Source organism: Oncorhynchus clarkii, chromosome 2, assembly GCF_045791955.1.
Source record: "Oncorhynchus clarkii lewisi isolate Uvic-CL-2024 chromosome 2, UVic_Ocla_1.0, whole genome shotgun sequence".
Taxonomy (NCBI): domain Eukaryota; kingdom Metazoa; phylum Chordata; class Actinopteri; order Salmoniformes; family Salmonidae; genus Oncorhynchus; species Oncorhynchus clarkii.
In genome coordinates this window covers 46968754-46992755 of record NC_092148.1, presented here as the reverse complement: position 1 = coordinate 46992755, position 24002 = coordinate 46968754, and the positions used below count along the sequence as shown (strand labels likewise).

At 43.1% G+C, this 24002-nt stretch overlaps 1 protein-coding gene across 1 annotated transcript; it reads right to left on the bottom strand.

The window, feature by feature from the left end:
- Positions 1-892: 892 nt before the first annotated feature.
- LOC139381272 (cytoplasmic polyadenylation element binding protein 1a) lies at positions 893-23287 on the bottom strand. The gene is made up of 11 exons (XM_071124738.1): positions 23201-23287; positions 22710-22907; positions 11530-11732; positions 4691-4976; positions 4217-4330; positions 3980-4069; positions 3460-3596; positions 2973-3171; positions 2617-2711; positions 2411-2491; positions 893-2215 (listed from the first exon to the last, which is right to left on the bottom strand). The coding sequence occupies exons 2-11, from the start codon at positions 22888-22890 to the stop codon at positions 2105-2107; spliced, it is 1497 nt and encodes a 498-aa protein (XP_070980839.1). The 5' UTR covers positions 22891-22907; positions 23201-23287; the 3' UTR covers positions 893-2104.
- Positions 23288-24002: the final 715 nt, after the last annotated feature.

The following is a 24002-nucleotide window of genomic DNA, read 5'->3' as shown; positions in this document are numbered from 1 at the left end:
AGGACATACAGTTGAGGCCAAATATATTGGGCGCAAAACAGGCACTCTACATGGTGATGATTTGTAGAGAGGAACTAGCTAGTTTAGCATAAGTATTGACAAGTGACTTCAACTAATCCCCATTTCCCATTCACACACAGTACCAGTCAAAAGTTTGGACACAGCTCATTCCAGGGTTTCTTTATTTTAACTATTTCCTACATTGTAGAGACATCAAAACTATGAAACATATGGAATCATTAAGTAACCAAAAAAAAAGGGTTTAACAAATCAAAATATATTTTAGATTTTTCAAAGTAGCCACCCTTTGCCTTGACAGCTTTGCATTCTCTCAACCAGCTTCATGAGGTAGTCACCTGGAATGCATTTCAATTAACAGGTGTGCCTTGCTAAATGTTCATTTGTGGAATTTCGTTCCTTCCTTTGTTTAAGGTCTACTTGACCAAGGAGAGTGATGGAATGTTGCATCAAATGACTTGGCCTCCATCATCTCCTGACTTCAACCCAATTGAGATGGTTTGGGATGAGTTGGACCGCAGAGCGAACTGCTTCAAGACTGTTGGAAAAGCATTCCAGGTGAAGCTGGTTGAGAGAATGCCAAGCATGTGCAAAGCGTGGCTACTTTGAAATATCTCAAATATATTTTGATTTGTTTAGTACATGATTCCGTATGTGTCATTTCATAGCTTTGATGTCTTCGCTATTATACTACAATGTATAAAATAGCACAAATAAAGAAAAACCCTTGAATGAGTAGCTGTATCCAAACTTTTGATTGGTACTGTATATAAACACACTAAGATCATGTGTACATTTGTGAATTTACTCTCATATTCCCTTGAAGCCAACACTCAATGCAGGTATTTTAGCATAAACAAGGAACCAATGATAATGCTTCAACACCTTTATTGTGCAATCAGAACGCCCTCCACACCTGTAGGCAACAGCAGCAACATTAGCAAACCAATGAGGTAGACTTTCAAACCCTAAAAAGCAGCACAAAAAACTTGATAAAAAAAAAAGAAAGAAAAAGAGGGATGACAATAGGTCTTTGGAAGAGCCTCCAATGACAACAAAAGGGGTGGGAGAAGGGTATGGGGAGGTAAGCCATGTTTGGTCGCATCATACTAGCAAAGTTAGTTCTAAATTCAACAGGAACCAAGCGGCTAAGAAAAACACTTCCGATGACATCTGTCCTGCTGAAAAAAGATAACAGGTGATTAAAAAAACAAGTCAAACCTTTTCTCAAATGCAAATCAAAAAGTACAACAGTAAGTTGATTAAAACTATGTACAGTCGAGATCAAGGTTCGTTCCAGTGTTATTTCCATATTATCTGATCATTAGTTGAAAGCCTGTTGGTTTGACTGGTCAGCATCTGGCAATGGATGGCTAAAAATGCTGGAGCACCGACAGCTAGGCAGAGCAAAGGCTTCAACCACTTCATATTTGTAAAAAAACTAAAATGTACAAACCGACAGCCCCAGGTAATTACTTTGAAGGGGCAAAAACTAAAATTGGGCAAAAAGAAATTAAAAAGCAGTCAAGTAGATATTAAGTTACCATGTTAGGACTTAAAACCATGAGTAAAAATTTGTAAAATACCTGCGTAAAAATATCAAGGTACGCTACTGGACAACTTATTCCCAAACTCCTCACCCCCCAACAAAAACATCTACCTCTGAGGAATTTTGGTAGATGTGGTGGGATGGTCAACAAAAAAAAAATCAAAAAGGCACAGTCTGGCATCTGCAATGAAGAACAATGGGACCTGAAATATATAAAGTTAAGGATCAACAACAAAATCAACTCAAAATCTAGGGAGAGGAACATCTATGGATGCCTTTTAATGTCCTGCCCTGAATTATAATAGTTGTCTCAATAACTCCAACCCTTTACTGTGCATAAGTGCCATTAGTGAAAACAAGTAAACGGCAAAAAGAGAGCACAGTGCAGTAGTGAATATTCCTAGTGGTTCTTCCCCTGGGCCCTGTTGAGGGGGATAACAGGCTCTTGGGCTCCTGTGGTTAGCCTATCCCTTATCCTGGCTCCAGCTCCTGTGGGGGATCTCTGGAGCCCCCTGGAGTGTTGCCATGACAGGCAGCTTAGCTGCAGTCCAGGCGCTTCTGGTTTCTCATGAGAGGCCTGTGGCTGCGGAGCACGTCCATGGAGTGCTGCCAGTGCCAGCAAGAGCGGCAGAAGTACTTGAAGCAGGCCTGTAGAGAAAACAAGTCACTCAGTCAGTCACCACTTCAGACTGGAACACTCGCATTTATTTCACTAATAACAATACCTGCAATGCATCATCCCCAAACTGTTTAGCATTAAGTAATACCCCTTGGAGATAACCCATCAATAAAATTAGTGCTGGATTAGTGTCCTCTACCCTCTATTGTATGGGGTGTTCTCACCAGGTCTCTGCAGAAGAAGGGCCCTGGTTGTCGGTTACACACTTGGCACGTGGAGTCCTCCAAGTAGGGGTCGATCTGAACCTGAGTAGACAAATCAATGCATTGATCCAGCCCTGTAAAGGAGGTTGAGTACTGGGTAAGGCTAGAGAGCTTAGGTTGCCTCAATCCATCTCTCAATGGAGATGCCCAATGGAAGCTCTCCTTACCTTTTTGGTGAACTTTGGAGTCTTGATCTCCACAAAGGCGGCGCTCACAGCCTTCAGGTAGCTCCTCTGGTTGTTGAAGGTCACACGTCCCGACCCTGCCGTTAAGGACACATGCTTAAACATCCCCTTTGTCAAAGTCACAAATAGCTCGGTCAGAATGTCAGCTATTAACAGATTAACTTTCCCTTGTACTATAAAGGCACTATTCCCTTTTTGAATATCATGCTACTTGTTATCCCTGAGGAAAAACAGCTCACGTGGTCCAGTAGATAATGATGGAGCTTGGGAGGGTAAAGACTAGTGTCAGGAGACAAGGCTAACCATTCCCAGAGTGCGTTGGTCCACACTACACCTACCTATGGGGTACTTGTGTTTGTCCGTGTCGATGCCAGAGTACATGACCCCTCCAAAGAGGTTGTTCATGATGAAGGCCAGGGCCTCTGCGTTGAGCATGCCATGCAGCGCGCCAACAAACACAGTCTTACTGGGGACCAGCCGCTGGGACGGGCAGCGCACAAAGTTACTGTCAACCAGCACCCAAGGGATTACCTGCACCTGAGGACATGCGGGAAAGGGGAAGATTTAAAAAAACGTAATACAGAGGGTATCAATTTGAATACTGCAGCCAATTATGAAGGCTCCATCCAAAGTCAGTTACACATGGAAATGAGTCTAACCCTGATGGGGCCAAAGACTGGATTAGTGAGAGCAATATAGCAGAAGAGCCAACCTCATTGCCTTCACCTATCTAATTCCTACAGATCAGACAGCAGGTAGGCTAGGTGCTACAAGAACGTCCTATGGACAGAAATGGAACCAGACGTTTGAAAGGTCACTACTCACGTCCTTGCAGCGCATCCTTCGGCTAGACATCTTGTAGTAATACTCCCTATAGTCATCCTTGTGGAGCAGGTCCTGGGTGCAAGCCTGCAGCAGCCCATGGACAGACCGCTCACTCTCAAACACCAGATACACATAGCCTGCAGAGACCAGTGTCAGTTAAAAACAGAGAGTATATCATTCCCTGACGAAGGTTAGACATACCACAACGTGTCAGTGTTTTTCTAAATTTTTCAATATCTATATCCCTGTAGCATTGTATCCCTGCAGTATATCTTTACCGCCTACACACAAAAAAAAAGAAAAGTAAATAACATTTGCACATTTCCCTGAAATACAATTCAGGTTAACTATGGATTTTAGGTTATTTTATTCCACCGAAGAATAAACAAAAATAGAAGGCACCACTTACTGTGAAACACCAGAAGTGAATACATGCCAATGTACGTGTCCACCTCTGTGCTCTGGGAGAATGAGTAAAATAAAATTCCTACCACGTCAGCATTACCTTTAGGCATATTACCTTTGGGTGGGCAGCGTGGGTGCCTCCCATCCTTACCCGGCCACTCCACACTCAGAGGTCCGTACACGCTGAACGTGCCGACCAGGCTGGCTGTGGAGGGAGGGGAGAGAAGAGGTTAGTCACAGTAATTTAGCAGACGCTCTTATCCATCAAACCTGGGTTATGTTCAGTAGGGCACAACGTTTTGAAACGGAAACAAAATTAGCATTCTTATTGTTTTTTTTGGGCTATTCTCACCTACAGTCACATCCCATGGCACACCGCCCAGGAACACTTTACATGAGTACACTTGGTTCTTGTAGTTCCTGGGAGGCAGCTGGCCGCTCCATGTGAAGGTGGCATCGTTCACAGCTGGAAGAAAAAGTAAGAAAGATGATAGCACAGTACAACTGTAGCATGTAGAAGAATACAGAGTAAAATGCAACTAAATTACTAGACTCCTGAAATTGTCAATCATTTACATTTAATTGGGCAATCAAGTTGAGTGAGAGGGGGGGAACCAGCAAGAACATGGCTGTGGAGAACTGGGGTATATTCTTTAATTCTTGCAACAAAAACATTTACTGTTTAAGAACCAAAACGGAAGCGAACAGAGCAAACGGAAAAAGGGGCCTACATGAATCTGTCCAATAGAAACTCGTTTTCATTGCAAAATGTTTTCCGTTTGGAGTAAACTGTGTTGCATATTATTTTGCAATCGAATCCAACAACCTGCAGCCTGTCTGTGCAGGCGAGCCTCCCTTTCGATGTTGAAGGGCTTCTGGGGCTCCTCCAGCAAGTCCCAGCTGGGCCACACTGAGGCCTGGGGCAAGCGCTTGGCCAGGGACACCCCACAGCGGCTTTGGCCCTTTAGAGTGGGGGGCTCAGGGCTGAGAGCAGAGTTGTCGTTGTGGAGGTCCAGGCGAGAACAGCCAACGGCTGTGCCTAGAATGTGGGGGTCCCTCTGTTGTACCCCCGGCATCATGAAGGGCAGGGGCGGGGAGATCCGCAGAGAAGACTGAAGAGAGGGAACACACACACACTTAACTACAGCCAGAACTGTGCACAGAACTCTAGTGCCAGTTCCAAATCAATACCTACCAGTGTTGTGTTCGAGACCGATTCAAGATCAAGACCGGGAGGGGGACAAGGGGTTGGAGACAGAGTCAAGACCAGAAAAATGCCAGTCCAATTCAAGACCATTGTAATTTTGTAAAATCACCACCATAAGAGCGCAAAATACCCAGTATTTCAGTGTTCATATTTCAGAACATATGGATTCTTCAGACATTCAGAATAGTGAAAAAATACATGGAGGGAAAAATAGAGCCACCACAAATTATTACTAGCCCAAACACCATGGGGAATAATTGGCCTTCTAAAACCTTCAGAGAAGGGGTAAGGATTTATAAGACAATGTAATTATTTTGAAATATTTCCGATTTATTCTCTTTAGTTTTTGTTGGAAAGGGTTAACACAAAAGAGAAAATCAGGATTTATATATATTTTTTTCTTTGCTGGTCTCTAGCTAGCCACGTCAGCTATTGGCTAGGCCATCTGAAGCAAGATAAAGGCATCTGCCATTCAACTGTATTAGGGCAACTTTTTGTGGAGTGACAGTGGAATCAACCAATAACTATTTTTTATTAACTAGTCAAGTCAGTTAATAACAAATTCTTATTTACAATGACTGCCTACCCCGGACGACACTGGGCCAATTGCGCACTGCCCTATGGGACCCCCAATCGCTGCCGATGTGATACAGCCTGGATTCGAACCAAGGACTGTAGTGGCGCCTCTTGCACTGAGATGCAGTGCCTTAGACCGCTGTGCCACTAGGGGAGCTTAATAGGTGGGACCGTTTTTATAAAAACGTATGGAAACTTGCCTTCTTGAAGGCCAACAAGTCACCGCGCAATAGCGAGCAGTAGTTTTCCCTGTCTCGCTAGCTAGCTTTTGTTGTCGGCTAGTTTGCAGTGGCTGCAGCAGGTGTTATCAAAGAGGATGTTGTTGCTAATTTGTTAGTTAAGTTTCAAATGATCATCATCAGGTGAATGGAACTGTGTTTATTGCAGAGCGCTTGCTGTTAGCAATCTCTTTGAAAATAAAGTGTGAGAAACATTGCTGCATTTAAAGTTGCTGCATCTAAAGTCCATATAAACCCCCTTTACAGCCCTATTGATCAAACCACCATGAAAGGTAGGCTTTCGCGCTCAGTTAGGCACATCAACTAATGCTATCCAGAGCAAGAGGAGCTAAAATTTAACGAAGCAACATTAGATAAACCCTCTCAAACCTTTTCAGCTAGTTGACTGTCAAAATTGCACTGATAAACGATGGGGAATTGTAGCCTTGTCATCCTTCTGCAGTTGCCTGCCAATGCATGCTTATCCCAACCTAGCACCAAAGCTAACTGGCTAAAGTTGGCTAGCTAGCTACTTCCAGACAAATGAGAGAACACCTCACTGACCTTAGCGGAGCTGGTTACACGTTATCTAGAGCATTCTTGACCATCACGCTCCCCATCCAACCTGACAGAGCTTGAGAGGATCTCCAGAGAATGGGAGAAACTCCCCAAATACAGGTGTGCTAAGCTTGTAGCATCATATCCAAGAAGACTTGAGGCTTTAATCGCTGCCAAAGATGCTTCAATAAAGTACTGAGTAAAGGGTCTGAATACTTAAATCCAGGTGATTGAAGTTTTTATTTTTAATACATTTGCAAAAATGTAAAAAGGGGTATTGTGTGTAGATTGATGAGAAAAAAACAATTTTATCAATTTTAGAATAAGGCTGTAACATTAAATGTTGAAAGTCAAGGGGTCTGAATACTTTACGAATGCACTGTAAGTTGAATCGTCTTTCCTTCGCTACGATGTCATTCTTCTGTGAGCTGCTCCTTGCCAAAACAAGTTGAAAGCTGCACAATCTTGCTGCCTGCAGATATTGCACTGAAACTAGGCTGTGTGCGGCACGCACGTGAATATATTTCACGCGCTTTGTGATTATGTAGGCTACTTTGTGCATGATTTATCTATTGTACTACATAATTGATAAGTCGTATACCTCCACTACACTACTTTGATACATATCAGCAGGTATTAAGTAGCGAGTATATGCAATTCCCACTGAAAAAAAGGTGGGTATAATGTTTATACCTGCGTATACCCTCTACACCACTGGCCCTTTGTGAGTGCGCTGGTATTACGTTTGCTGTCCTTTCAGAATCACAAATCTGTCACACACAGAAGGCTTATAGGTTCGCCACTGCGCAAACATGTCTAATAGATAAGGCTGTTAAGATAATGTTTTCAAGAAAGGAGTCTATACATCCTGGTATGGCAACAGCTTGGCCTCCGACCGCAAGGCACTACAGAGGGTAGTGCACATGTCCAAGGACATCACGGGCCACGCTTCCTGACATCCAGGACCTATATACTAGGCAGTGTCAGGGGAAGGCCCCCAAAAAAAGACTCCAGTCACCCAAGTCATAGATTGTTCACTGCTACCGGAGCGCCAAGTCTAGGACCAAAAGGCTCCTTAACAGCTTCTACCCCCAAGCCATAAGACTGCTGAACAATTAAATCAGATGGCCACCCTGACTATTTAAATTGACACACCCCCCTTTTTTGTTTTTACACTTTTTTTATTTTATTTTTTATTTCACCTTTATTTAACCAGGTAGGCTAGTTGAGAACAAGTTCTCATTTGCAACTGCGACCTGGCCAAGATAAGGCATAGCAGTGTGAACAGACAACACAGAGTTACACATGGAGTAAACAATTAACAAGTCAATAACACAGTAGAAAAAAGGGGAGTCTATATACATTGTGTGCAAAAGGCATGAGAAGGTAGGCGAATAATTACAATTATGCAGATTAACACTGGAGTGATAAATGATCAGATGGTTATGTACAGGTAGAGATATTGGTGTGCAAAAGAGCAGAAAAATAAATAAATAAAAACAGTATGGGGATGAGGTAGGTGAAAATGGGTGGGCTATTTACCAATAGACTATGTACAGCTGCAGCGATCGGTTAGCTGCTCAGATAGCAGATGTTTGAAGTTGGTGAGGGAGATAAAAGTCTCCAACTTCAGCGATTTTTGCAATTCGTTCCAGTCACAGGCAGCAGAGAACTGGAACGAAAGGCGGCCAAATGAGGTGTTGGCTTTAGGGATGATCAGTGAGATACACCTGCTGGAGCGCGTGCTACGGATGGGTGTTGCCATCGTAACCAGTGAACTGAGATAAGGCGGAGCTTTACCTAGCATGGACTTGTAGATGACCTGGAGCCAGTGGGTCTGGCGACGAATATGTAGCGAGGGCCAGCCGACTAGAGCATACAAGTCGCAGTGGTGAGTGGTATAAGGTGCTTTAGTGACAAAACGGATGGCACTGTGATAAACTGCATCCAGTTTGCTGAGTAGAGTGTTGGAAGCAATTTTGTAGATGACATCGCCGAAGTCGAGGATCGGTAGGATAGTCAGTTTTACTAGGGTAAGTTTGGCGGCGTGAGTGAAGGAGGCTTTGTTGCGGAATAGAAAGCCGACTCTTGATTTGATTTTCGATTGGAGATGTTTGATATGGGTCTGGAAGGAGAGTTTAGAGTCTAGCCAGACACCTAGGTACTTATAGATGTCCACATATTCAAGGTCGGAACCATCCAGGGTGGTGATGCTGGTCAGGCGTGCGGGTGCAGGCAGCGAACGGTTGAAAAGAATGCATTTGGTTTTACTAGCGTTTAAGAGCAGTTGGAGGCCACGGAAGGAGTGCTGTATGGCATTGAAGCTCGTTTGGAGGTTAGATAGCACAGTGTCCAAGGACGGGCCGGAAGTATATAGAATGGTGTCGTCTGCGTAGAGGTGGATCAGGGAATCGCCCGCAGCATGAGAAACATCATTGATATATACAGAGAAAAGAGTCGTCCCGAGAATTGAACCCTGTGGTACCCCCATAGAGACTGCCAGAGGACCGGACAGCATGCCCTCCGATTTGACACACTGAACTCTGTCTGCAAAGTAATTGGTGAACCAGGCAAGGCAGTCATCCGAGAAACCGAGGCTACCGAGTCTGCCGATAAGAATACGGTGATTGACAGAGTCGAAAGCCTTGGCAAGGTCTATGAAGACGGCTGCACAGTACTGTCTTTTATCGATGGCGGTTATGATATCGTTTAGTACCTTGAGCGTGGCTGAGGTACACCCGTGACCGGCTCGGAAACCAGATTGCACAGCGGAGAAGGTACGGTGGGATTCGAGATGGTCAGTGACCTGTTTGTTGACTTGGCTTTCGAAGACCTTAGATAGGCAGGGCAGGATGGATATAGGTCTGTAGCAGTTTGGGTCCAGGGTGTCGCCCCCTTTGAAGAGGGGGATGACTGCGGCAGCTTTCCAATCCTTGGGGATCTCAGACGATATGAAAGAGAGGTTGAAAAGGCTGGTAATAGGGGTTGCGACAATGGCGGCGGATAGTTTCAGGAATAGAGGGTCCAGATTGTCAAGCCCAGCTGATTTGTACGGGTCCAGGTTTTGCAGCTCTTTCAGAACATCTGCTATCTGGATTTGGGTAAAGGAGAACCTGGAGAGGCTTGGGCGAGTAGCTGCAGGGGGGGGGGGGGGGGGGGGGGGCTGTTGGCCGAGGTTGGAGTGGCCAGGCGGAAGGCATGGCCAGCCGTTGAGAAATGCTTGCTGAAGTTTTCGATAATCATGGATTTATCGGTGGTGACCGTGTTACCTAGCCTCAGTGCAGTGGGCAGCTGGGAGGAGGTGCTCTTGTTCTCCATGGACTTCAGTGTCCCAGAACTTTTTGGAGTTGGAGCTACAGGATGCAAACTTCTGCCTGAAGAAGTTGGCTTTAGCTTTCCTGACTGACTGTGTGTATTGGTTCCTGACTTCCCTGAACAGTTGCATATCGCGGGGACTATTCGATGTTATTGCAGTCCGCCACAGGATGTTTTTGTGCTGGTCGAGGGCAGTCAGGTCTGGAGTGAACCAGGGGCTATATCTGTTCTTAGTTCTGCATTTTTTGAACGGAGCATGCTTATCTAAAATGGTGAGGAAGTTACTTTTAAAGAAAGACCAGGCATCCTCAACTGACGGGATGAGGTCAATGTCCTTCCAGGATACCCGGGCCAGGTCGATTAGAAAGGCCTGCTCACAGAAGTGTTTTAGGGAGCGTTTGACAGGGATGAGGGGTGGTCGTTTGACTGCGGCTCCGTAGCGGATACAGGCAATGAGGCAGTGATCGCTGAGATCCTAGTTGAAGACAGCGGAGGTGTATTTGGAGGGCCAGTTGGTCAGGATGACGTCTATGAGGGTGCCCTTGTTTACAGAGTTAGGGTTGTACCTGGTGGGTTCCTTGATGATTTGAGTGAGATTGAGGGCATCTAGCTTAGATTGTAGGACTGCCGGGGTGTTAAGCATATCCCAGTTTAGGTCACCTAACAGAACAAACTCTGAAGCTAGATGGGGGGCGATCAATTCACAAATGGTGTCCAGGGCACAGCTGGGAGCTGAGGGGGGTCGGTAGCAGGCGGCAACAGTGAGAGACTTATTTCTGGAGAGACACTGCTGCTATCACTTATCTATGCAGTCACTTTACCCCTACCTACATGTACAAAATAACTTGACTTACCATACCCCTACACCCTGTATATAGCCACGCTATTTATATTGTGTTACTTTTTAATTTGAAGCTTTTTACTTCAGTTTATTAAGTAAATATTTTCTTAACTCTTTCTTGAACTGCATTGCTGGCAAGTAAGAATTTCACAAAAAGTTCTACACCTGGTTAAGGGTTTGTAAGTAAGCATTTCACAATACCTGATGTATTCTGAGCATGTGACAATTCAAATTTGATAGACATTTGGTCTGGCGAAGCAGTTATGCGTTGACAGAATGGAAGCTGAATTATTTGTATTTTTTTTTTAACTCCGCTGATCTCGGCTGTCTGAGACGGAGTCAAGACAGAGTACAAATGTATCCGACAAGACCGAGCCAATATATGATATCGAGACTGGTCTTGAGTACTACAACACTGATACCTACCCAACCTTTACTCTGACATACATTTTTCACAATTAGTTTGTTGTTGATGGATCCAGACAGTTTAAGTGCATACCAGGAATATTTCTAGCTGCCTCAGGCTAGCCATAACTGATTATAGTGTAATCAAATGTGGCAAACCGCTATTTCACTATAAAAAGCAAAAAATGGCCTACACCATCTTGAGTATAGCTGAGGAGTGATCTGATTAAACAGGGCCCCTTAACTTACTGTTGAGTTTTAATAGTAGACATCAGCAGTGCTCCTCGTCATTCACTAACAGACCTTAGCTCAATTATTAGCCTTTAAACTGCAACATTTTATCTCCACCCCATGCCAAAATGTGTTGAATTGCAGGAAATTAGCTTTTGATTTGGTTGGTGGGGTGTCACAAAAGGTCCCAAGGTGGTGGGGCCCCCAAACAAAACTTGCTTAGAACTCCCAAAAGGCTAGGGCCGGACCTGAATCTGGACATATGAAACTGCGCCATAAAAACGTCTATTCTAGGGTCTTCAATCAAAACTCACCAGCAGCTCAGAGAGGTGGTCCGATCCGGAGCTAAAGCCACTGGTTTCAGAGTCAGCCGGGCTGCTGCAGCGCGAGTCCAGGAAGGAGCGCCCCTCCACGCGGGGATTTCCACCCTGACTCAGCCCAGGGAACATCGCCAGCAGATCTGTGGTGCCCAGAGGTTCCAGAGCCTGGCCCAGTGGGCTACCCAGCATGCCTAGCACTATAAATACAAAGAATACTCATGTGCTCATCATACTGCAACTTGAGAGGGACATCATTGAAGGAAACCTCAACAAATTCACAGAGCCAGTGAAGACAGCATTTTGTTTCCTCAAGGTCAGCGTTTCTTAATTCTGGTACTTGTGCGAAGGGGTGCACGTTTTAGCCCCAGCACTACACAGCGGATTCAAATAACTAACTCAAGCTTTGAATCAGGTGCGTAGTGCTAAGGCAAAAACAAAAATGTGCATCCCTTTGGATTCCTGCAACCAAGATGAAAAAGCGCTGCTCTGGGTGATTTCAAGTTATTAACCTGGGAACACATTAAAGTGAAGCACACAACCTTAATGTATGGGTTTTAATGGTAAAAGGTTAGAGCAGAGGAGGATTCAGAGGAACAGCCCTGGACCCGATTTCCCAAAAGCGTCAACACTAAGTTCATCATTATAACTTTCATAAGAGCGTCATTAAATCGGGAGCGGTTTCCCAAAAACATTGTTAGATCACGAGCGTTTTTTCAATTTCAAATGTTAACACCTGCCTAAGACCGCTCATAGAAGAGCCAAGTACGTAATTAGATACTTTTGTCATCCCACGTCACTTTATACACAGATCTCCACTAAACATAGAATCACATGGATTATCCATATCTCTGTGACCGTGTTAACTTCAGAACAAAGTTGATAAGTTGCCAATGTCTTTGCAATTGATACAAACAAGCAACGTATAAAACGATGCATCAAATGAAAAAAATCATATTGAAACATTTCATGTTCAAGCAATTGAGTTCCAGTTTGCTACTTGTAAGCTACTGTCCAATTTGTCTCGATACATTTCATGTGTAGCCAAACAGTGTGACGAATCTGTAATTTAGTGTATTTTCATTTTGTAAGCATTAGAATAAGCCGCCTCAAAATTTGCAGGCATAGGTGGTAATATCCCTAGGAGCTGATCAGATGTCAGTATTGTGAAATTATAATTTTAAGGTAAGAGAAAGTACAGCGCTCCCCTTCTTTTGATCCTATCAGTATTGACATGCTCCAACGACACACTTAGCATCTCTGCATGGTGTTTTCGGAAACTCATGTTACATCTTTGGCCGTTGTAGAAAAGATGCATTGTTAAAACACTCCTAAGCCTAAGTCCCATCGCTATTGGGAAACTGGGCCCTCGGCATTCAAATGTGATTACATTCTGTGGCCTCACTGCCCTGGATGAGGGTGCCACTGCCAGGCCAAACAAAACTGCGTCAGCAGCGAGTGTGCCATGCCAGAGACAAAACTGATTAGTCATAGCAAAGAATTAAGAGACGTGATGAGGCAGAACCAGGGCTGGCCCCTTCTGGAAGAGTGTTTACCCTTGTGCACAGAAATAGGTCTGATGAATCATCCTTGGAAGTAGGAGCTCATTGCTGCCACTTGCATCAGAGGCCATCCTAATCCAGAGAGCAAATTATAGATCAAAAATCATACCAGCACACCCCAAAAGGGGATTAGGGGGTTCTATTAGGACATTTGAAGAATGAATCACAGCCAGGTTTATCACAAAGGGTTATATTAGGGCTGTGGCGGTCACTACATTTTGTCCGCCAGTGATTGTCAAGCAAATAACTGTCGATCTCACGCAAAAATGTGCTTATGTTAATTAACGGCAATTATCATGAACACATTTCGCATCTCCCGGCTTCCACACAAGCCACTGATGCATACCTTTGGAACATCTACATTTTAAAAAGTCTATAAGTCCATGTAACATAGGCTACACCTTCACAATAAATCCATTATTTTAGACAGTGTAAGAGCAAAATTGCAAGATTGTTATAATACTTTTAATTGCATCAAATGGTCGTTTTATGCAACAGAATAGAGTTCTTAGAACTCTCTATTGTGTCTGTGTGAACTGAAAGTGGGCCTCTGGGAGATAACACTGACAGGAGATTTACAATGTCTTTGGGGATACCGCATTCCAGAACATGAGTTAATGTTTCTGTTCTATACGGTACCAGAGAGACATGGCTCCAGCATGGAGTTGAGGGGCCAGACACTGGTCTCTACACAATGAAAACCTTTTACAGCAGATACTGTTTGCTGTATATTATCTTTCCTATAAATCTTAACCTCGTGACCCATTCCATACATCTGTTGTGTTTATGTAGACTGGGGGATGGACAGAAAAGCATACTCTGAGTTATCCTTATGTTAGATACTGATCTGGCTATGCCATATGGCTGTGGGCTACAATAGTTCATTTAGCAGACAAGATTTGCTTAGTATTACGTGGCATTATTTTATAGTATGAAGAATACAAATTTAATAGCAAGAATATTTTCTCCAAACGATTTGAGGGAGTGCGCACATGCAGCTATTCCATGTTGAGCGGTTAACAAAGAAATAGATACTCCTATATACTTAATTTCGAGTTATGTAACACTAGTTGTGATACAAATGGTGGGCCATATGTTTAGATTTTTAATACATTGTAAGGCTACATGATGCGACTAATGATGATTTGAAAAAAGTTGTTTGAAAGGCATGAGCTCTACTTTGTTTTTTATGCAGGCTATAGACACTTCGCCGTCTCTCATTCACAATTTGAGAAGCTCTTGATAATGCCTTGAATTTCCCAGCGGCATTCCCTTTGTGTGGCCATAATGTAACCTAAAAAAAAAATCAGTGCCTTTTGCATCCCTGAGTGCTGCCTGCTCCGAAGCACCTCTCGCTCACGCGGCTCCATCACCTGATCGGATCTTTCTCACAGGCTACAAGTGAAGACAGCCACATCGGGACGCAACTGCGTGCGTCCTTATCCAATTCCGAGGTACATATTGAAGATATTTGAAAAACTGTCCACATTTACTTCGTCAGCCAACAAGATGAGTAGGCCTATCGAACAGCAAAGGCACTAGCCTATGTCAATCTACTACCATAGTACAAAAGTTGACCCATTCTATTCTGTGCCAGAAATAAATAATCCTACGCCTGGAACAGTTGTGGGATGTGATGTATTAATTTGGGATCTAAGCACTAGCATAAAAAATAATTTTTGTGTAATGAGGCTGACTGATATAATGTGACTGATTTCTTCACATTATATAAGCAGCAATGGCAACACAGCAGTAGGCTATAAGCGTGAATGGTCCATTAGCGGGAAAACACCATTATGACCACAAATGCGATTATGCATTTTATTATAGCTTGAGCTTTTATTATAAAAGGTGCATTTTTATGGTGAAAATGATCTTCCCCAAACATGAAACAAAACACTGCATGAGCCAGTTAGGCCCTACACCTGTTTTAAAGCGGATTAATGTGGTTAATTTTAAATAAGTTATTCGGCCACTTTAGTTATGATACAAACCTTATGAAAACATACGGGGCAAGGCTACATGTGGCAAACTGTGATTAGAAAAAGTTATTTAAAAAAAGGCATGGTTTGCCTTAAGCTGGGCATCATTCCCAAGTGCTAATATATAATTCGCAAGTGAGTAGGCTAATATTGTCACCCATCAGACTATTCTTGATTTAACCTTTACATATTCTAACATGTGTGAAATTCATTTTGATTTAGAATGGACCATTAAGCACGGTCTCTAAATTGGGGCAGGGGGAAAAAAATAATTCATTATTAAATAGCGAATGGCGGACACTTTTTTCTGTGGTTCATTTTCATGCCAGCCAGGTAGGCTATACTCCTGTTGTAAAATCAAATCAAATTTTATTTGTCACATGCGGCGAATACAACAGTTAGTGAAATGCTTACTTACAAGCTCTTAACCAACAATGCAGTTAAGAAAAATTTAAAAAGTAACAGTGAGGTTATATACAAGGGGTAACGGTACTTAGTCAATGTGCGGGTGCACCGGTTAGTCGAGGTAATATGTAGGGATGCACGATATATCGGAATCGGCCGATATTAGCTAAAAATGACAACATCAGCCAGCTGTCCAGTTTAACGTTGATGTGCAAAACTGATGTCAAAGCTGACGTACATACCTATATAACGTAGGTGAAGTAAAGGCGCTGCATAAAATGTTGCGCTGCATAAAATGTTGCGCTACACAGCATTCCTAACAGAGACCACAATGTCTTGTGTGGATCAACAAGTCAACAATTTGAGCAGTCATTTGAAATAGTAAGAACATTTCAGCGAGACAACTCAAAGGCAAAATCCATTAACACCAAGATAATGGAATTCATTGCCCTTGACAATCAACTGCTCTCTGTCATGGATGATGTTGGCTTCGCGACTGGTTGAGCACCGCCGGTACACACTACCAAGTGTGCCATTTTTCATGTTGCCCTACCGGAGTTACACACATTAGCTTCACAACATACTATGTATGGAACGCCGTTTGGGTCTTTGTGTGTCAAAAAAGACACGTCAATTAACACTATTTGACACGTTAAATAAGCTTTTAATTTAACACGTCAAAAAACAGTTCTATTACAGAATGTTGTGTGTTCTGAATTTGCACGTGCAAGCCAAGCGCCACCACTACTATCAGTAGCACTGTCAAAGTCTGCAAACAAGCAAACACCGGCCACGAACGATGTGTTTACAATACCACGTTGGTAATAAAGAATAATTAGTTCAACTGCAACTTCTGACGTAGCTAGCACCAATACAACCAGCCTGAAGACCATGACCAGTAGAAACAGCAGTTATTTTCATTATTCTTAGTAATGATTTAGGAATCCCTGTGAGTAAGTATTAGCTAAGTAGCAACTTGTTCGCCTATTGAAAATAAATAGCTAGCGTTATAAGCAGCCAGCTAGCTTCATCTGGCTAGTGAAGCTCGACCGGAACGGGTTGTGTTGTGAAGGGGCAGATTTGTACCTTGTCAGCTCGGGGGTTTGAACTTGCAACCTTCCGGTTACTAGTCCAACGCTCTAACCACTAGTCTACCCTGCCGCCCAATACGTATGCCCCCAATGCAATTCTAAAGTATAAAACATCTAGTGTGATTTCAACAGATTAAATCATTTGTTAATTTGACACTTTTGTTGATTTTATGTAACATGCCAACCTTGTTTAGCATGATCTATTCAATTATGGCATAATTCTACTATTTGTATTCATTTGCATCACTGTCAATATCATATTTATATTTTGAAGGCTAACCTCAAAGTCCTCGTGGCTAATCCTTATTGTGGCGAGCTTCACATAGATGGGTCCGAGCACCATTAATCAAGTAAAATAACTTTTTTATAAACTAGGGTAATTTTAGATTACACCTAGCTATGTAGTTAGCTAGCTAACTATAGCTAATGTAACAGATGTCGTTTTGCTATGTTTTTGGGGAAGAACATTGTTTGCATCCATAAGCTAGCCTTTTTTTAAATGACCAGCACTGTAGGTGTGCGAGACAACTTTACCAGCATCATAGCATACGTATCGATGAATCGTTGTGACATATGACATACGAGTGAGTGTAACCAATATGTAATAACTCCGTAAAAAATGTATGAACGTGTTAAAATATTATGTGACATGAGGTCATATTCAGGTCCTGATTGGTCAACAAACTTATTTGACGTGTATCTTTGACACGCAAAGACCCAAACTGTGTTCTATAGAAATCCTGGTTGAGAATGAAACGACTGAACAAATGAAAAACGAAACAGCACAGCAAGTAAGTGAAAGAAATAGGTTTTGATTATGTTTTACTGGTAATGGGGACATACGTAAACGCCAACAAAATAACCTTTTGGTCAGTGTGGTGTATGTGTAACCTTTAACTAGGAAAGTCAGTTAAGAACAAATTATTTACAATGACTGCCTACCCCGGACGACCCTGGACTAACTCTGCGCCGCCCTATGGGACTCCCTATCACGGCTAGATTTGATATAACCTGGATTCGAACCAGGGACTGTAGTGACACCTCTTGCACTGATATGCAGTGCCTTAGACCGCTGCGTCCGTGTGTGTGTTAACTATTTAACTGTACTAGACTGCTTAAAAGGCCGCTAAAATGTTGGTTATTAGCTCCAGGATGCTGGCCTTCTGCAATTTTTGCATTTCTCAGAACAAGAAGACTGACGGGTTTCAGAAGAAAGTGCTTGTTTCTGGCCATTTTGAGCCTGTAATTGAACCCACAAATGCTAACGCTCCAGATACTCAACTAACCTAAACGCCAGTTTTATTGCTTCTTTAAATCAGAAACAGTTTTACGCTGTGCTAACATAATTGCAAAAGAGTTTTCTAATGATCAATTAGCATATATATACAGTGCCTTGCGAAAGTATTCGGCCTCCTTGAACTTTTGCCACATTTCAGGCTTCAAACAAAGATATAAAACTGTATTTTTTTGTGAAGAATCAACAACAAGTGGGACACAATCATGAAGTGGAACGACATTTAATGGATATTTCAAACTTTTTTAACAAATCAAAAACTGAAAAATTGGGCGTGCAAAATTATTCAGCCCCTTTACTTTCAGTGCAGCAAACTCTCTCCAGAAGTTCAGTGAGGATCTCTGAATGATCCAATGTTGACCTAAATGACTAATGATGATAAATACAATCCACCTGTGTGTAATCAAGTCTCCGTATAAATGCACCTGCACTGTGATAGTCTCAGAGGTCCGTTAAAAGCGCAGAGAGCATCATGAAGAACAAGGAACACACCAGGCAGGTCCGAGATACTGTTGTGAAGAAGTTTAAAGCCGGATTTGGATACAAAAAGATTTCCCAAGCTTTAAACATCCCAAGGAGCACTGTGCAAGCGATAATATTGAAATGGAAGGAGTATCAGACCACTGCAAATCTACCAAGACCTGGCCGTCCCTCTAAACTTTCAGCTCATACAAGGAGAAGACTGATCAGAGATGCAGCCAAGAGGCCCATGATCACTCTGGATGAACTGCAGAGATCTACAGCTGAGGTGGGAGACTCTGTCCATAGGACAACAATCAGTCGTATATTGCACAAATCTGGCCTTTATGGAAGAGTGGCAAGAAGAAAGCCATTTCTTAAAGATATCCATAAAAAGTGTTGTTTAAAGTTTGCCACAAGCCACCTGGGAGACACACCAAACATGTGGAAGAAGGTGCTCTGGTCAGATGAAACCAAAATTGAACTTTTTGGCAACAACGTTATGTTTGGCGTAAAAGCAACACAGCTCATCACCCTGAACACACCATCCCCACTGTCAAACATGGTGGTGGCAGCATCATGGTTTGGGCCTGCTTTTCTTCAGCAGGGACAGGGAAGATGGTTAAAATTAATGGGAAGATGGATGGAGCCAAATACAGGACCATTCTGGAAGAAAACCTGATGGAGTCTGCAAAAGACCTGAGACTGGGACGGAGATTTGTCTTCCAACAAGACAATGATCCAAAACATAAAGCAAAATCTACAATGGAATGGTTCAAAAATAAACATATCCAGGTGTTAGAATGGCCAAGTCAAAGTCCAGACCTGAATCCAATCGAGAATCTGTGGAAAGAACTGAACTGCTGTTCACAAATGCTCTCCATCCAACCTCACTGAGCTCGAGCTGTTTTGCAAGGAGGAATGGGAAAACATTTCAGTCTCTCGATGTGCAAAACTGATAGAGACATACCCCAAGCGACTTACAGCTGTAATCGCAGCAAAAGGTGGCGCTACAAAGTATTAACTTAAGGGGGCTGAATAATTTTGCACGCCCAATTTTTCAGTTTTTGATTTGTTAAAAAAGTTTGAAATATTATATATATATATATATATATATATATTTAAAATATATATATATATATATATAAATATTTAATATATATATATTTAAAATATATATATATATATAAATAAAAAATATATATATATATATATAAATAAAAAAAATATATATATATATAAATAAAAAATATATATATATATATATAAATAAAAAATATATATATATATATAAATAAAAAATATATATATATATAAATAAAAAATATATATATATATAAATAAAAAATATATATATACACACACACACACACACTGCTCAAAAAAAATACAGGGAACACTTAAACAACACAATGTAACTCCAAGTCAATCACACTTCTTTGAAATCAAACTGTCCACTTAGGAAGCAACACTGATTGACAATCAATTTCACATGCTGTTGTACAAATGGAATAGACAACAGGTGGAAATTATAGGCAATTAGCAAGACACCCCCAATAAAGGAGTGGTTCTGCAGGTGGTGACCACAGACCACTTCTCAGTTCCTATGCTTACTGGATGATGTTTTGGTCACTTTTGAATGCTGGCAGCGCTTTCACTCTAGTGGTAGCATGAGACGGAGTCTACAACCCACACAAGTGGCTCAGGTAGTGCAGCTCATCCAGGATGGCACATCAATGCGAGCTGTGGCAAGAAGGTTTGCTGTGTCTGTCAGCGTAGTGTCCAGAGCATGGAGGCGCTACCAGGAGACAGGCCAGTACATCAGGAGACGTGGAGGAGGCCGTAGGAGGGCAACAACCCAGCAGCAGGACCGCTACCTCCGCCTTTGTGCAAGGAGGAGCACTGCCAGAGCTCTGCAAAATGACCTCCAGCAGGCCACAAATGTGCATGTGTCTGCTCAAACGGTCAGAAACAGACTCCATGAGGGTGGTATGAGGGCCCGACGTCCACAGGTGGGGGTTGTGCTTACAGCCCAACACCGTGCAGGACGTTTGGCATTTGCCAGAGAACACCAAGATTGGCAAATTCGCCACAGGCGCCCTGTGCTCTTCACAGATGAAAGCAGGTTCACACTGAGCACATGTGACAGACGTGACAGAGTCTGGAGACGCCGTGGAGAACGTTCTGCTGCCTGCAACATCCTCCAACATGACCGGTTTGGCGGTGGGTCAGTCATGGTGTGGCGTGGTATGTCTTTGGGGGGGCCGCACAGCCCTCCATGTGCTCGCCAGAGGCAGCCTGACTGCCATTAGGTACCGAGATGAGATCCTCAGACCCCTTGTGAGACCATATGCTGGTGCGGTTGGCCATGGGTTCCTCCTAATGCAAGACAATGCTAGACCTCATGTGGCTGGAATGTGTCAGCAGTTCCTGCAAGTGGAAGGCATTGATGCTATGGACTGGCCCGCCCGTTCCCCAGACCTGAATCCAATTGAGCACATCTGGGACATCATGTCTCGCTACATCCACCAAGGCCACGTTGCACCACAGACTGTCCAGGAGTTGGCGGATGCTTTAGTCCAGGTCTGGGAGGAGATCCCTCAGGAGACCATCCGCCACCTCATCAGGAGCATGCCCAGGCATTGTAGGGAGGTCATACAGGCACGTGGAGGCCACACACACTACTGAGCCTCTTTGACTTGTTTTAAGGACATTACATCAAAGTTGGATCAGCCTGTAGTGTGGTTTTCCACTTTAATTTTGAGTGTGACTCCAAATTCAGACCACCATGGGTTGATAAATTTTATTTCCATTGATAATTTGTGTGTGATTTTGTTGTCAGCACATTCAACTATGTAAAGAAAAAAGTATTTAATTAGAAAATGTCATTCATTCAGATCTAGGATGTGTTATTTTAGTGTTCCCTTTAAATTTTTGAGCATATACACACACACACACATACACACACACACACACACACAGTGGGGAGAACAAGTATTTGATACACTGCCGATTTTCCTACTTACAAAGCATTTAGAGGTCTGTAATTTTTATCATAGGTACTTATGTCATGCAATAAAATGCAAATTAATTACTTAAGTCATACCATGTGATTTTCTGGATTTTTGTTTTAGATTCCATCTCTCACAGCGGAAGTGTACCTATAATTTTAAAAAAATACAGACCTCTACATGCTTTGTAAGTGGGGAAAACCTGCAAAATCGGCAGTGTATCAAATACTTGTTCTCCCCACTGTGTGTGTGTGTATATATACACACATTTCCAGCTCCAATAGTAATTTACAACATTAACAATGTCTACACTGTATTTCTGATCAATTTGATGTTATTTTAATGATTTTTTTTAAGTGCTTTTCTTTCAAAAACAAGGACTTTTCTAAGTGACCCCAAACTTTTGAACGGTAGTGTACGTGCTCGTAGTTTGTCTATTTTATAGTCCAATGATTGTACGTTGGCTAATAGGACCGATGGTAAAGACGAACCCACTCGCCATCGGATCCTTACAAGGCACCCAGACCTACATTCAAGATATCTCCCTCTCCTGCGAATGACAGGGATGAGGGGCTTGTCGGGTGTCTGGAGTAAATCCTTCGCGCCCGACTCGTTAAGGAAAAATAATCTTCTTCCAGTACGAGGTGAGTAATCGCTGTCCTGATATCTAGAAGCTATTTTCGGTCATAGGCGATGGTGGCAGAGACATTATGTGCAAAATAATGTTACAAATAACTCAAAACAAGACAATAGCACAATTGGTTAGGGGACTGAAGCCATCTCCTCCGGCACCATTATCCTGGCCTAGAAGCAATGTACTGAATATTAGGAAAGTTGAGAAATAAATGTAGTAGGCCTAGCCTATAGAAAGCTGATGGAATCCTCTTTTTAAGAGGCCATCACTTTGTTTTCTCACGCAATTGCATAGCCTATAGAAATGTTACGCAACATGAGCTCTCATGAAGTGATTAGATTTTCAATACATTTGTATTGATGTCAGAGTGATTATAGGGACAATAGAGTGCTGAGTACCAGGCAGTTAGCAAGTTTGGTAAGCTACTAATAAGCATCATCAGCATCAGATTGGAGAAGCCTAATTACCGTGACCTAACGGTCACATAGAATTTGACTGTCTTCGTGACTCGTGACCGTGATACGGCCCCCGCTACAGCCCTAGGTCCTATTCCTTTCCAGTGATCCCAAAACCAGTTTCTAACAAAGCAAAAATCATCATTCTTCCATTTATCCAAAACAGACTACTCCCACCTCACCTACATTTCATAAAGGTTTTTTAATTTCTTAAAGAAGAAACCCATTTTCCCTCCCTTATGAAGGTTTTGTAGGTATGTGTATAATATGGCACTGATACTCACTGGAGGGCGAGTTGGTGTGTGACGGAGGCTCCATGGTAGCGGAGGGCTGCTCCCAGCAGGCTAGGCTGAGCGAATGCAGCCCCAGGCCCAGCTGAGTGAGATCAGACAGGCCACCACCACGGAGCGTAGAGCCCTGGGCTCTGGAGGGGCAAGGAACCTTGCTGCCTATAGGGCTACCCATCGCTGCAAAATCCCCATCTAGTAAGTATGGAGAGAAGGAGAGAGCGAGATAGAGTGAGTATAAACAAGGCAGAGAAGGTGTACAAAAAGAGAGAACCAGACAAACCAAGTTGGGAGAACCTGAGAAAGGGAAGGCGTGAATCAGACAAAATGACAGAGAGCAGGTATAAAGGGAGGGTATAGTGGGAAAACATTCACAGCAGGCAACACCAAGAGAAATGCACAACCTCTGGAAAATCCATTCTACATAGGTACTAGACTAACTACCTACCACCTCATCCACCACACCCCTCCCATCATCTCAGCCTTACCAACCTACTGTACCCGGGCAAGTGCCCAGAGGCTGCCATGCCTCTGTCGGCATCACCACCCAGCTAAGCATGTGACCTGGACTCGGCTGCCCTCACACACTCCTGACGCTGCCATTCGGGGTGTGAGAGATGGGTTGAATAAAGCTCTCACTCAGCACATGGATCCAACCAGGCAGCACCCGTGGCTGGGTGGCTCAGGAAGCAATGTGCTCCACTCTGTATCTCTCGGTAGAATGTGTGTGAGCGTGGGGCTCAGCAGTGCTCCCTAGAATCTCTCGGCCGACTGTGTGTGTGCGCGTATGGCTGACTCTCCTGTAGCTCTCGCGAGTGTCCAACTGCCGCTGCGCACTGATCAGACAGGCTGAGAGCTGCTTTCTGCTTTCTCTTGCCTGCCTAAGCATGTGTTCCAAAACACTGACTGGATTCACACAACAGCGATCTGAGGAGAAGAGCAGTCTGAGAAGTTGGACCCCCTCCAGATTCAGCCCCTCCCCATATGCCTCAGTCTGGTCTGACTCAGCAAATCGGACCGGTAGGGAGGCAGACAGATTCAGCTCGCTTGATAACAACACTACTATTCATTCAACACTACAAAAAAAGCCTAGAAACTTATTCAGAAGAGTATAAATTTACTGCTCAGATAAAGATATATTTTGAGATGCATAATTCTCAGCCTTGTAGAACAGGGCATTATGTCAGTTCAATACATTACAATTCTATCTGCAATGTTACAAAACTTGCATCTTGCTGAATAAGCCCTTTACCATTTGGCAAAACTAACAAGACGTCCCTGTACAGAGAA

Coding starts and splice junctions, on each gene's coding strand:
- LOC139381272 (XM_071124738.1), bottom strand. CDS start 22,890: ATGGGTAGCCCTATAGGCAGCAAGGTTCCTTGCCCCTCCAGAGCCCAG. Junction 4,977..11,529: donor ACCACCTCTCTGAGCTGCTG/GTGAGTTTTGAT, acceptor CCCTCTCTTCAG/TCTTCTCTGCGGATCTCCCC. Junction 4,331..4,690: donor CCTGCACAGACAGGCTGCAG/GTTGTTGGATTC, acceptor TTTTTCTTCCAG/CTGTGAACGATGCCACCTTC.